This window comes from Lissotriton vulgaris, chromosome 7 (genome assembly GCF_964263255.1).
Source record: "Lissotriton vulgaris chromosome 7, aLisVul1.2, whole genome shotgun sequence".
NCBI classification, from domain to species: Eukaryota; Metazoa; Chordata; class Amphibia; order Caudata; family Salamandridae; genus Lissotriton; species Lissotriton vulgaris.
In genome coordinates this window covers 865944013-865959550 of record NC_141695.1, presented here as the reverse complement: position 1 = coordinate 865959550, position 15538 = coordinate 865944013, and the positions used below count along the sequence as shown (strand labels likewise).

Below are 15538 nucleotides of genomic sequence, written 5' to 3'. Positions count from 1 at the left end.
ATATGTAGCATAGTGCTAATTAGAGTTCCCTCGAACAGCTGGGATGTAGTACCTCCCAACCTCTGAGTTCACGATGGATGGCCAATAGTTTGGAGGAGGTCCTCCAGAGAGCACTCCTGTGCCCCTGAATCGTCCCTGTTTATATGGAAGTTATTGTCCTGGCCTAATTGCTAATTGCTGATTGTATGTCGAGGCTATCACCCCATACCATGTGGTATCATAAAACTTATTTTCCTTTCCGTTGCCATCCAACGAGCAGTGGCACCATCCGTCCAGCTCATGAGGCTCCTTGTGCAGGTTGCACCCCACCACTGCAAGTGAGGGCAAGGCCATCCTCACTGCGTATCCTCACTGCGCCATGCTGCCTGGTCTTCTTTTGCCTCTAGTGATTATTATTTCCCCTGCAAGCTGCCAGGCAGCAGCTCTGTGCGTCTGACCACCTCAGGAGCCCATGTGTGCAGGTCATGCCCCACTTCTGCATCCATGAGTGCGCTTCACCTTCGCTGGCCTCCTTTATAACTGTGCGGCTTGGCCTATTTTTAGGAGCAGCGAACGGAGCGAAAGCCTCAACCTTAGCTACCAATGGCATAATCAAGATGGTATGTGCAGTTATTTTGACTTCAAACATTTAGGGCCCGAGTCTGATGTCATTCGGATGGCCTCCAAATCGAATTTGGCTTTCCCGGATCAGATTAGTAGCCCTTATTTCTGACCAAATCATACACAGGTCCGAACGACCAAGTACGATGCGAAGATTGCGTAGGCGCCGACCAAATCATTTCCGAACCCGATCCTGACCGTACGACTCGTTCGGAACTGAATTGTGCCACGCAATGGAGCCGGATTCCGAAAGAGCGAGTACGATGCATGATTTGGACAGCCACATTAACTCAGTCTCAGCTAGACTAAATAGCAGTTGGAAATTTTACTTCGGGGGGCTGTAGCAGGCCCCCCCTTTACCCGGGGCCCTCCGAATCTGTCACGGGGAGTGCCCATAGGTTCCCCCGATCCAAGCATGCACAGTGTGGCAGGCAAAATGGGGCGTCCACCACGGTGTGGCCGCTTTACCGCACCCACCCTATTTTTGCTATGGGAGCTTGTGTACGTGTCCATACACAAGCTCCCATAGACTGCTATGCGAGTCCGGCCAAAACGAATCCGTAATCATGTGAAAGCATCATACTCGCTCGGACGGACTTGCACAGCGTGGCTCGCTAGGAAAGCCCTCCGGGTCCCATTCATACGGAGGGCTTTCCTACCGAAATCAGGCCATTAGTGACTTATAGCTAGCATCTGTATGAGAAGAAAAAAAATTCTGAAGGTTTATAACGGACTTCCTAGGTGGATGCAGTAGCCCCCTCACAGTTAGGCCATCTTTGTGCATAGCTAGCGTTGACCCCTGTATTCTCTTTATAAATAATCTACATTATAATTTGGAGGCCATGTAAAAATTCTGCATAACAATTTGTAAAGAGTCCTAATGCCTCATCTGACTTGTTCTGTCTATAAAAAACTAAAACATGGAGAGTGTGTTTCAAATAAATGCTTTGTATTATAATGCAGTGTGTTCACCTAGGTAAATCTATTCTGCCCAAAGAGCACCACTGAAAGTTATGAGAAATTAATCACCCTATTCACTTTGATGAGTTACATTCATGGACTGAATTTTGCTATACAATACAACTGTGAAATGTTACATCCACTTTTTACAATTGTCTTCTGATAGTGTGTTTATCAGTCTGAAAGGTGTGTGAGGCCTGTTGGTATGATGCAGGTTATTATGTGACTTTAGACGAGTCAGACACTCAGTATGGACTTGATTTAGTAAGCTTTGCACTGCAGGCTTAAGTAATTCTTATTCCTAAGACCCACACTAAGGGCCTCCTAACAGCATTTGCTCTGTCCAAATCGGATCGGGAACGTGTCATTCCAATTTAGGGCCAGATTCTGATCCGGTGAGGCAAGCATTCCCACCTAGGGCCAGATTATGATGCGGTTAGGAACATAGGCTTCCATTGAAGTCAATAGGAGTTCAACCAAATCGTATCTGGAAGCATCCGGACGCATCGTACTCGGTCGGTTGGACTCTCCCAATCAGATTGGAAACCATTCCCAAACCCATTTGGTCGGGAAGCTTTCCAAACCGCATCAGAACCCGAGCCCTAAGTGTGCGAATTAAGACCTAGATGATCCCATTAAGTGCCAACTCTATAGCACATGCAGTCCCAGAGTTCATAATATTTTGCATGCTATCGGTGTTATTCATTTTGCCTATGCATTCGTAAAGGAGAGTGGTTATCTCACACTACTATCTGTTCTTGCCACACTTAACTGAATTAGATATCCGTCACATGATAGTATGGTCCAAGTCACAAAGAGACAATACACCTTAATTCTTAAATGACGCCATTGACAAAAATCCCTAAGATAGGCAATTAAATTTACAAAAGATTTGTGTGTATGCCTTAGCCCATATTAGAGAATTTACAGACAGCAGTAAATTGTTTTTCTTTTCTCCCCTGTAAAAACACCTATGCCCTAGGTGTGCCTACAGAATATCGAGTTGCACAAATACAGAATCATATATATCATGACTCAGAAATATCAACAGTAAGAATATCGGGGTCAAGAATATCGACTTAAGTAATATCGATTTAAAAAAATATTGAAGTGTTTAATATCGTTTGCACAAAATATAGTGGTTAAAAATATTGATTTTTTAATTAATGTTATGTCATTTAGTAAACATCCTAAATGTATGTGATGCTTTTTTTTGTATAAGAATTGTTTGTATTTTTAATATATGTGTTAAATGTTTAGTAGTTATTTATTTATTTTTATTAGAATTTTGCGCTGTTAGTTCATTAGCGGGTTTTGAGTTTATAGGGGAACAGGGTGGGAAGAAATTTATTATAATGTTAAATGTGTAAAGTAATTTATTGTCAATTAATTGGTAATTAATTATGGTAATTGTGTAATTAATTTAGGTATGTATTTTGGTGTTTATAGGTGTAAAGGTAGGAAGTAATTTATTTTTAATTGATGAATTAATAGTTGGTTTTGTTAATTATAATGAATTGATAATTTGTTATGGTAATTGTGTAATTAATTTTAGGTGTGTGTTTTGAGGTTTATAGGGGTAAAGGGTGTTAAGTTGTTTATTTTTTTATTAATTATTTGTTAATGGATATTAAATTAATAAAAAATGTATTATGGAAATCGTGTAATACATTTTAGGTGTGTGTTGTGGTGTTTATAGGGGTAAATGGTGGGAAGTAATTTGTGTTTATTTAATATAAAGTTGTTAATGTTAATTATGTGATATTTGTTTTGGGTAATTGTTTATTTGTTAGTGTGTATTTATTTTTAAAGGGGTAAAGGGTGGGTATTAAATACCTTTGAATTACTTTATTATTAGTTGTTAATAGTAATAGTTTTTAATTTAAAATAAGTTTTAATTGTGTTTTATACTTTAATTTAGGTGTGTGTTGTGGACATTATAGTTTTAAAGTGTGTGAAGTTAATGAATGTTTATTCGTTTTTTATTAATATTTTTTTAAAGGTTATTAATTATGTAAGTACATTTATTTTAAAATGTTGAAGTGTGTTATTGGTGTGGTGTAACAGGATAGTAAATACAATAAATACTTTTATGTATTACAGTTTTTGAATGTAAATATTTTCAAGTTTAAAAGAATTATTTTTTTAATGTATTTTATATTTTATTTCAATTAAAATTTGAAGTATTTCTTATATGCAATTAATATTATATGTTTTCTTTTTATATATTTAATATATTTGATTTTCATTTTGTAAATATTATTTATACATATATTTGTTTTTATTTTTTATATATATTTTTTTTATTAACTGTTGGAGTGTGAATATTTGTGTCTCTGCTATCCAACACTTTCTCTACTGTTGCACTCACTGGAGTGAGAATAGTAAATTTTACCCCTCCGCTATCCAACACTTTCCCTACTGTGGCACCCACTGGAGTTGGAATAGTAAATTTAATTACTTTGCTATCCAACACTTACTCTACTGTTGCACTCACTAGAGTTGGAATAGTAATTTTTACCCCTTCGCCATCCACCCCTTTCCCTACTGTTGCACTCACAAGAGTGGGAATAGTTATTTTTACCCCTCCACTATCCAATACTTTCCCTATTATTGCACTGACTGTATTGTGATACTTAAGTTTAAATAATTTAATGTTTCAATTTATTATAGAATGTTGCTTTTTTATATTTTAAATCATGGATAAATTATTGTATTTTTTATATAATTTTAAACTTTTAACAAATTAGCATCAATAGTTTATTGTTTTAATTTAAATATATATCTATAAATAATTATGTTTGTGTGTTTATCTTTTTGAAGTTTGTTATATTTTATTAAAATGGATATTTATGACATTGATGTGTCAGTGAACCCTATGCCCTATACACCTGTAAACGTGGAGAAACTATATCCATACACTTCACTATCCTATTCTGGAGTAGTTTTACATGTGTTGATGAGCGGTAAAATCTTTTGGGAATGTTTGCGAATCTCAACAAAGTATAAACTTTGTGCTGTTTACTACATTTCCAATGGACACCATTCCTGTGTAGACTCGTTCTTACCCCTGAGCCCAAAGTTACATGGGTGAAAAAATTGCCATTTTTCACTCAAGTAAAATTAAACCTTATCAACAGTCCACAATCGCAAATGCAGTTTACATTCATAAGAATTCTCTATTCAGAGTCATTTACAGATGGAAATACATTTTTGACAGATGCACAAAAATTTAATAGGGCCCATTCTGAATATCAAAGAGACATATCCCATTGCACAAACACTTGCACACAGGAACAGCGATTTCCCGATCCCTTGACCACCTACTCACCGTGCTCTGAACAGCTGTAGTGATGCTGGAGAACACTCCAAGAGCTGCGCTTCTGGGAGACGATCCTCCATTCTCTGAGGCTATACTTGAAGCTTCACCAGCTGAGCTTCCTAAAATGTGGAACCAGAGGAACAGAAAATTAACCGAGTTCCAGAATCATTGAGCACCGGTACTGTTCCTCAATCAGGTGATCCAATTGCTTGGAGTCCCATGACCTCTAGCCCAGACTACAGTGTGATCACTACTCACAGCTGCTATCAGACTAACTCCCCCCTCCGCAAGCCTCACCTTTAGCCATGCTTTGGTCACACTTTCCTCTCTGCCAAGGTCGCTTTTCCCAAAGGCTTCCAATCCCTGTTGACATCTCACTGACTAGAAGACATCTCACTAATGTCCTCACATTCCAATCTGTTCTACACACAACCACCTCTTTAATGCCCTAATTTTTCTTTAGAGCCTACATTATCTTTTAGCCGATTTAATACTTAACTGCATTCTTCTACACTCTTTGTAAATCGTTCAGGATTTGGATATGTTCTTCCAGTCCTAAATAGACTACAAGCAGCTTATAATGCAAACCGATTACGGTCTAGTTCAGTAGGTCAAGCCATGTATGTGGCTTAATGAAACTGAGGTATAGTAACACAGTAGCTAATTACCGCTCAATGGTAGAAATACTGATGTGCTGTTGCCAGGTGAAAAGGGACGATTCATGAAAATGGTCTATAGTTTGGAGAGAGGAGTTGGCCTAATGGCTAGGGCAGTCAACCTCGAATCTGGGGAACTGGGTTTGAGTCTCTGCAATGACTCTCACCATCCTGTGATTCTGGGCAAATCACTTAATCTCCCCGTGCCTAACAAATATGAATGTGTCCTCATGTAAAGCAACTGGTTCTTTGTAAAGCGCTCTGATACCCGATTAGGGTCAAGTTCACACTATATAAAACTCTATAAAAAAAAAAACAGTTATAACACTGGTCAGTACAATGCTTCTTTGACCAACCTATGACTCTGGTAAAGAATATAAAGAATGTGGGCTTTCCAATGGGTGAAGCTCTTTAGGTAACTGCCAAATTTGGCTACATCTTCAAAAGCAGTTTTTTTTATCCATGTCAAAGGAGTAAAGTCTTCAATCTCTTTCCTATTGCATAAAAAGCCCCTTAGTATTGGGCCTGGTGAGATCCAGATTATATTTTTCTAATTCCTTGTACACAGGAAAGAAATACCTCATTACTGATCTACATTCTACAAGAGGCGAAGAGTGGTTGTATTAAATTCTAATGGCTCTTTTTGTTGCAAAACATAGTCTTCAACTCTACCTCAATAAGCCTGCAAAAGCTTTTTCCTCCTCCCAAAGAGGTCCTCTAATAAAGGTTGTTTAGTCCATCTCCCTTAACAACTGTCTTTTGTAAGAGTCAAGAACTTTCCTAAACAGAGCAGTTTATTAATAGCCACAGTTAAAGCCCTTTCAAACAAAGCTAAGATCACTGTTGAAAATGCTTGTGTTCTCAGAATCTTTTTATCAATTTTCTTTACTCAGTAATAAGAATGGCAGCACCTCGAGGAGCATCATGCACTATACATGTGTCATTATCAACATCATCATCTTCAGCTCTCAGTCTGGCTCAATGCTGATGCCTTGTGTGTCTACAGATTCCATTTCTTTACCTGGCGGCTTCCTAAATGTAATCCTCACCAGCTAACATCACCCATCCTGGCATACAAATACCTCCCTTACTGCTGCTGTCTGCTTCAGAGTTCCTTCCCTAAATCTCATCTCCCTACCTGGAATGAATCTTCATCCCCTGACTCCATCTCCCAGACCTCTTGCCTCAAATCTTCCTCGAAGTCCAGATCACACATCATTCTCGCAACCGCCTGCTCCTGCCCAATCTATGGTCAACTCTCAAATTCTCTCCCCCTTACTTGCAACGACTTCAGCTTATCATCTTTCTCCTCAAGTTATATATCCATCCATCCACTGCTCACCTCTCCCAGGCTCCACATGTTGAACACTGCTCCTGTATTGCTCACAACGAACTGCCAAATTCATACATCCTGGCCTGACTCACATTACACTTCATGCCTCATTTAATCACCAGTCCAAAGCTCACTCTCTGCCTGAATCTCATCCAATTCCCAGGCTCACATCTCCCTACCTGCTGCTGCATTATTTATTTATTTCCTCCTCATTCCCTTTGTGCGAAGCTCGCCTCAGCTCAAATTCTCTCCCTGTTCTGCATGCATAGACATCAACCTGGCTTACATCTCCCTTTATGTCTGGCTCAGGCTTTCCTCTTTGGCTCATGCAGCCTCTTTTTCTGATTCACATCTGCCTTTCCAGCCATGATGCAACTCGTTCTGGCTTATTTCACCTAGCTTGGGCCCCATTTCTGTATCTGACTGGTTTAAAACATCTTCCTTCAAAGCACATATATCTCATTGCTCCAGAATTTCCAGCCCACCCCTTGGCTCACAGTTCTTTCCCTTGGATGCTTGCTTACATTTGTGGCTCATATCTGCCTACGTAGCTCACTACTGCTATCACATTCTATGGCTTATATTTCTCACCTGCATACATCTGCATCTCTTCCAGATCAACCTTCTAACCTGGCTCACATCTTCCACCGTGGCTTACATTTGTTTTCAAAGTTCAGGCATCCTTCTTTCATGACTCACATCTTGGGACATTGGCTTACATTTATGGCCCTGGCTCACATCAACTAACTTATCCTTTGACTAATAGCTCTCTCTCAAGCTTACATCTTCTGTTACTCTCGATCTGCCTCAGCTTGCATTTCTCACTACCTTTTCCATCCCTCCATGGCTCGCAAGCCCCTCTCTTCTTGAGCCCGGCACCCACACCTCTCTCAAAGTCTTTTTGTGTCATAGGTAACTGCAGTCTCATTTCTTTGGTCAAGTGCTTAACCTTCTATATGCTGGATTTGGTCCTCCACAGAGATCTCACTTGGGCTTGGTATACCAAGACTGGCTTCTGCTTTCTCAATGGCGCTAGATATACCGTGACCTGTGAAATGAAATGGAGACAGCATTAGGTCAAGCAGTCCGGGGAAGCTGAAGGCTGTGTCCAAGGACAAAGTTAAACAAAAAACTGAAGGACACTTAACTTTGGTACAGAATAATGGAAGATGCACAATATCTCTGAGTGTAGGACATTAGTGGACACAAAATATCAGTGGATGAAGCACACTGGTAGAGGTACAATTCAGTGAATATAATGAAATGGAATAAGGGGAGAGTATTGCAGGATACAGGCACTGGTGAGTACGGATTAGTACAGTAGCAAAACACTATTGGAAGAACACTGGTGCTCAAAAACTACTCACAGTCAGTGAACACTGGTGATGAAAAACTTTGGTATGAGCTAAAAACAAATTGTGAAGTATACTAGTGGCTACAGAATATTTTTCAGCACAGGCTGCAAGGCCTTTTCGTTGGGTATTAGGGCTGTCATTGGTTAATGGGCAGAATCAGTTTGTCATTTGGCAGTGGTATCAAAGGGACATAAGCAATGCTGCACTTCAACTAGATAGCCATGTTACTCCCTTTCTGTACTTGACTCAACATGAGGGGTGGAAATGAGCAATAAAAGCCAACTCCAAGAAAGAGTAGTGGGTTACAATCTCATACACCATGATGCTATAGTAACATGCAATAAACTCAATACAAAGTCAGAGATATTGCTTAAGAAGTAGATATCCTGGCATCTTCGGGACACAAATTAGGATTCTATGCACAATAATAGCATTTGTGCTGTAAGGTGCTATAGTTGAAATAAGACTGAGTCATATGGCCAGTGTTACTCTTTTCCCTGCGACTGGAAGTCTCTGGGGTTCTACAGCTTGAACATCTATTCTCTTTCTAGACTTTTCATACGTATCCTAGCAAATAAGCAATGCTGGCAGAAAGAAAAACAAGTACTGTCGAAGACAGGAGGGCTGGCCTTGACAAGCTGCTATGTAGATTAAATGCATTTTTTAGTTTTATTGAAAGCATGTACCGCAAACATTAAAAAACATGTTGCCGGGGGCATGGCCAGGATGGTGGCCTGAGTAGACGGTGAATTCTGTGGCTCCCCGTCCCGATCCCCATTGCTGCTCTTTATACTGCAATTTAACCCCCCCCCAGCACCTCGTAACCTGACAGCCTTGCGGGGGCACCTTGCAGCTGCTCCGGTGTGCCCGGGACCTGGCCAGCACGACCTCCGGGCTCCCTCCAGGCGGTGAGACGCTTGCCGGCCCGCGGGTAAACGAAATGGCGGCTGGTCCCGCCGAGTAATAACGGCCAATCGGACTCCCGGCTGTCGGCCGGGTTTTCCTGCAACAAGATGCCGGCAGCGTTCCCAGTCCGCCTGCTTGGGGCTGGGAGCGAGTGACAGCGGCAAACGGAGAGAGCACCCGCCAACGCGTCACCCCCAGCGGCGGGAGGCGGAGCCTGCTGGGAGGAGCAGTAATTGAGGCCCCGGCTACGGGCCACTGCAGGACCCGCAGCAAGAACCCTCTGCTACACCGGTAGGCGGGGAATGGCACTACGCAGGACCCCTGATAGCCCCTAGAAGAACCAGTAAAGCATCGGGCCCAGGGCCCACACGGAGGTGAGGAGGACGGCTCGGGGCTGGTGGATGCGGAGCACTCGGGGGGCATAATCGAGTCCCCAGCGTCAGGCCCAGCAAGGCCCACAGGCCGCAACCTTCCGGCGCGGCGGCGGCGGAGCAAAGAGGGACACGCACCTGAGAACGGGGCCACCGCGGGAGGTGCGGGGGGCTGTAAACGGATGGGTCCCAACTAGTCAAGTCAAGTCAAGTCAATAAACTTTATTCGGTTGTTCTTGTTGACAACCATAAAAGCATTTACATTACAATTAATAACACAATTATACGTTAAAAGGGAGATTCAATTATAATATAGTCCTAAAAGAAACAGATCTACATTGTACAATCAAAACGTTTAAGAAATCCTTAAAAAGAGAAGATAACAATTCATGTATTAGTATTTTTTATCCTTCCATACTGTTTCTGAATTTTACTGCCAATTTTAAGAAACTACATATATACAAGGTGCATTCACAACTTAGCAGCTGGAGAAAGTGCAGTGCAGGACGGAATTGTCGAAAATTTAGTTTTTTGAAACAGGGTTTTAAATATATCTTCCTTGGTGTAACATAAAATGGACAAAAAACCAGAAAGTGTGCCAGGTCTTGCGGAGACTTATCGTCGCAGCCGCAAGCCGGCAACACTTGCCCACGATGAGATCCCCTGGGAACAGCCAACAAAAAATGAAACAGGTTGAACCTGAACCTTGTTAGTAGAAAACGGTCATAACTAGACATTTGCCATGATAGGTAAGGTTCCATGAGCAAAGTGCTTTTAATTAATACATGGTTACGAACACTTTCTTTTTTTAGTTCACAGGATTCCCTATCCTGATGTCTAGAATCGATAAAAGCTTTCTTGACCGCTATAACATCCTTTTTAGTAATAGATTCAGGAAATAAAAAGAGTTCAGGACGACCTAAGTCAGTAAAGCACTTATGTAGGTACTTTAACCAGGGAACCTTCATCCTGTTATCCCATGTAAGTGTTTCTCTTAAGATAAGCTGGGTGAGTGGTATATTGTCATTTAACCAACAGTTCATCCAGCATAACAAGGGATTGACTGCAATTTTATCACTTACGAGGGGAACCCCCAATTCCTCATGCACGGAGAAATTTGCCGTGCCCCTGGGAACCCTTAGTAATTGTTTTAGAAAGTTATTTTCGACTATCTGTAGTGCTTCCAGAGGAGCATAACCCCATATTTCACTGCCGTAACATGCTGTGGTAACACTTTTGGCCTGGTAAAGTTGGAGTAATGCAGCAACTGGGCTATTGCCCACTTTCCTGGAAAAATCCAGTATCGCCGCATTTACCCTGATGACCTCTCCCTTCTTTTTTTGAATCACGGGTCCCCAATTCAATTGACTATCAAAGAGGACCCCAAGGTAGGAGAATGTATGTGTTACAGGGATTTGTACTCCATTTACATTTAGGCGATTTGGTTTTTTGTTTCCTTGGCCGACCTTCATTATGTAAGATTTCGAGTTATTAATACTTAACTCTCTTGACTTCATGAAAGAGTAGAAGGAGTCTAATAAAATTTGAAGTCCATTGGCAGTCCTAGATAAAAGGACTGCGTCATCCGCATATAGCAGAACTGGCAGACCCTTTCGGCCAATGTACGGGTAGTCAGTATTGGTACTTAAAAGGTGCTCTTCCAACTCGTTTATGTAGAGGTTAAAAAGGAACGGGGCCAGAATGCATCCTTGTCGGACACCCCGAAACACTCCAAAGTCTTTAGTCACATTTAGATCTTGGGTGTATCTGACATTCGCTTTGGTGTCCGAGTGCATATCTTCTAGCAAATTTACTAGGTTTTGATCCACGCCCATTTTTGCCATGGCGCCCAGAGCTTCCCCCGACTCACGCAGTCGAAAGCCGAGGAAAGATCCATGAACGCCATTTGGATCGTTCCTCTTCGGGCCTTGGTGTACTTCCCAATAATGAGGTATAAATTTAAGCATTGGGAAATCGTGGAATGTCCAGGCCTAAATCCATACTGGATTGGAGATATTATATTATTTTCCTCTGACCATCTGACCAATCTGTTCAAAATTACTCCTCCCACAACTTTAACCACGGAGTTTATTAATGATATTGGTCTATAGCAAGCTGGGCTGCTACGGTCTCCTTTCTTAAAAATAGGCACAATGGTAGATACCCCCCATGATTTTGGGCATCCACATGACACAGCCGCGTTGAGTACTGCTGTAAGGACCGGTGCCCATAGTGCTATACAAGATTTGAAGAGGTCAGGAGGAAGACCGTCGGGTCCTGGGGCCTTGTTGTTTGATAATCCATCGATTCCCTTTATTACCTCATCAGTTGAGAAGAATAGAAAGTTTTCTCTACTTTCAATTGAACTGCGTTCTATCTGCAACCCATTGCTTTTAAAAATAGAACTGAAGTGGTTAATCCATTCTTCCTCCGGGATATTAGTGCCCACATTAGAAATACTAGGATGATCAAATATAGGCTTATTAATAATCTCCCAGAACTTCGAGCTATTTTTTAATGTCGCAGGATCTAACAATGACTCCCATACACTTTTTTTAACTGCTCCTTTGCGAATAGCAAGTGACTTCTTGTACTCAGCCCGCAAGTCCCTGATAATCAACGGGTCTCTGGGTTTTATTTTTAAGGCTTTCTTAAGCTCACGACTGGCCTTCGAACAATTGCTATCAAACCATTTTGGGTTACTGGTTGAGTTAACTTTTCCCTTAGTAGGTAGCGTTAAAAGTGACTCCACCTTCTTGGCAATCTCCTTAAAAGATGTAAAAATTTGTAATGGTGCTGATGCAGGGGATGTACATACTGTCAGATCGTGTTTGCACACATTGTTGATAGAGGAATAAAATTGTTTACAATCCACCATTGACCATTTTAAGCGTCGCTTGCCATTGATACATTTTGTGAAACCATAGTCCTCTCGAGAATTACGCTTTTCAAGTATATTCACGCCCATTATAATGCATAGAGGGTTATGGTCGCTAAAGATGCTCAAAAGGATCGAGAAATCCTCAACAATATTAACAAAGTCTGCCGAGAGTAAAATATGGTCTATGTAAGTCCCTGTTGCATGTCCTTTAAAGGTAGGAGTTGAAAATACAGTTTGCTCCGATACTATTGACATTGCTGTAAAAAAGTTATTTTCATTCATTAAGTCATTTAAACCTGTACCCCTCCGCGAGTGATCAAAGTGAATTCCTTCCATGCTATTACATCCCATTTGGCCAACAGTTCTCAAACTGGGGTTCCCACATAGATGTGTATTAAAATCACCCACTATTATCTTGAGGCGAGGCAGAGAACCAACATTAGCCCTTAGGAATTCACGCAGTGACTCAATATTACAATCTCCGGACTGATTCACTGCATTATAGAAGTTGATCAATACAAAATTTGTTTTACCCCTCTTAAATTCTAAGACCTGGATATTACTATTGCCAGAGTGGTGTTCGATTTTATGGCATATAAGTGTCAAATTAACAAAAATTGCCAAACCCCCTTTTGCTCTTCCGCTGGCAGATGGAACTGCTGAAATTATAAAACTCTGGTAGCCTTCAATATGAACATTTTTCCCCACTACCCAAGTTTCTTGGAGGCATATTGCGGGGTAATCTTTAACAAGAGACAACCAATCTTTATCTTTCAATTTATCTTGGAGACCAGCTATATTCCACGATAATAGCCCCTCCTTATGTTTTTGTGGTTCGCATTGAGTTATGTCCACTTTTTCACATACATCTAAGCTAGTGGGTATTAAACCTGTGCTACAACATACCCGATCTGTCCCAGAATTGGCAATAGTATGAGCTGGGGGGAGAACTGAGTTTATGTCGTTATGTGAGCCGGATATATCAAATAGTTGATTCGCAACACCCAGTGCCACGACATTACTACCTTGCAGATCTATGACTTGGGTGACATTACCTAAGCCTATATCTTCTGGCAGGCGATCATTGAAGGCAGGGTTAGAAAGTGTGTCAGACAGTCATTCCACCCCCTCCAGCCCACCCGCTTCTAAAAAGATATCATACCTGTTGGAAATGGGAATATTGAAACGATTATTGAAGTGTCTAGGGTATTGTTGATCTAGGTGGTTTGGCCGTATTGGGCGTTCCCATCTATCCTGACTATAGCCCCAGTTATTAGTTGGTGCACCAAAACCCCAGCCATTATTTGTTTCTGGCCATATTGGCCTAGTATGGGTATGAGTAGGCTTAGGATAAGTCATACTCCGTTGTTTTTTGCCGAAAAATTCCAGGGTGAGAGGAATGATGGTACCTCTCCTGCGCTGCGGCGGCAAGATATTTGGCAGGATGTTTGGTAAGACAGCAGAGTTTACAAAATTTATAATAATACAGTCACCTTTAAATTTTTGGGGGTTTTGGCCTATCCACGGAACCCTTCTGGCTGACTTGATGTCTCCAGCTAGCTGTTGTTTCCCCCATGGGGCCAACTGCATATTGCCAGATAACCAATGCAGGGCCTTACTTGTTAACGCAGTGGGGGATTCTGATTGATCTGGTGCTAGTGGGGGAGCATTTGCCAGTACCAGCACTAATGGAGCCGCATCTTCTATAAAGTGTAGTGTGTCTTCTTCTACACTAGATACGGGTATTACAGGAGGGTTTGGGGGCTGGGTCTCTCTTGGCAATAAATGGTTTGACACAGTAATTGGAGTCTGGTCCAGTAGATTTACTTGTCCCAACTAACAACAGCCAGGCGACCAAGGAGGCGGAATAAGAGGGTCCTGCGCACCACAGTGAGGGATCTGCCCATGCCATGGTGACAGTCTGCCCTGGTGTGCGCAACTAACCCCTCACAGACTCCACGTGGCAGGGCCCGGGGCTATATCCACATCAGAGCCCTACCTGACTGTTACCACCCTCTGCCCTGAGGATAGCTGTGTACAAGGAGCGGAGGTGGTCGGAGTTCTGTACCGGTAGCCTCACGTCGGGGCCACCCATTACCGGCCACTGGGGTCAGAGAGGCAAAGACCTCACCCTTGGACAGCACTGATACCTACCGCGACACCGGGGATAACTACGTTAGGGGATACACAAACGCATAATTTTGCCCCAGGGGCCTCGGTAGTCAAGGACGCAGATCTGGAAGAGGCGTAGTGGACAACATGGCAGGCCTCAGGAAGAAGGGGGAGCGCACGCTTCCAGAGATGCTTGTGAAAGGCCACGTCAGAAACGATAAAGGGCCACCCTCCCCCGAGGTCACAAAATCACAACCGGCGCCCACCGACGACAATGTGCCAATCACTTAATCTTTCTTGGAGTCCCTGTTTAACTCCCTTAGAGAGGACTTTAAATCCCTGAAGCAGGAGGTGGCCGGGGAGGTTAGAGAGCTCAGGAGAGATGTGGAGGGCCTTGGAGAGCGTGTGGACGCCATTGAGGAGCAAGAAGCGAGGATGTCGAGCAACTCCAGCAGGAGGTCCTAAGGCTCAAAGACCAACAAGTGGACCTCCAGGCCCACGCGGAGGACTTAGAAAATCGATCCCGCCGTAATAACATACGAGTCCGGGGGGTCCCACAGAAGGCAGAAGGGATGGCGTCACTGGCTATCTACAAGATCTTTTCCGTAAGATCGTGGGAGAACCCACCGACTTTATCATCTGGATAGACAGGGCACACAGAGTGGGGCTTCCCAGGCGCTCACCTGCCCCACTACCGGACATTTTAGCGTTCCTCCCTGACTTCCCGCTCAAAGAAAGGATCCTCCGACAGGCCCGGCGGAACCAACCCCTTCAGTTCCGCGGTCATCCCATTGCCTTATATAAAGATCTTTCGGCTATCAGTCTCCAGAAGAGGAAGGCATTCAAGGTGGCTACGTACTTTCTGCATAAACAAGGGGTTCCTTATTCCTGGGGACACCCGTTCCACCTGATATTCAAATGGAACGGAGCCCTAAAACAGCTGCGTTCACTCAAGGACACTTGTAAACTACTGGGCATAGAGATGGCAGAGAACGCATCGCCAGTGAGGTCCCTCCAGGGGAGGTTTGGCAGATGGTGGGCC

General features: G+C 42.7%; 1 protein-coding gene across 2 annotated transcripts in view; it reads right to left on the bottom strand.

The window, feature by feature from the left end:
• FAM114A2 (family with sequence similarity 114 member A2) overlaps window positions 1–15538 on the bottom strand; it is a 219970-nt gene that overhangs the window by 126166 nt on the left and 78266 nt on the right. For both annotated transcript variants that reach the window (XM_086931257.1, XM_086931256.1), the window contains exons 5-6: window positions 7821–7919; window positions 4892–5001 (exon numbers count right to left, since the gene is read on the bottom strand). In XM_086931257.1, the coding sequence (XP_086787383.1) occupies window positions 4892–5001; window positions 7821–7919 (209 nt within the window). The remainder of the gene's footprint in view (window positions 1–4891; window positions 5002–7820; window positions 7920–15538) is intronic.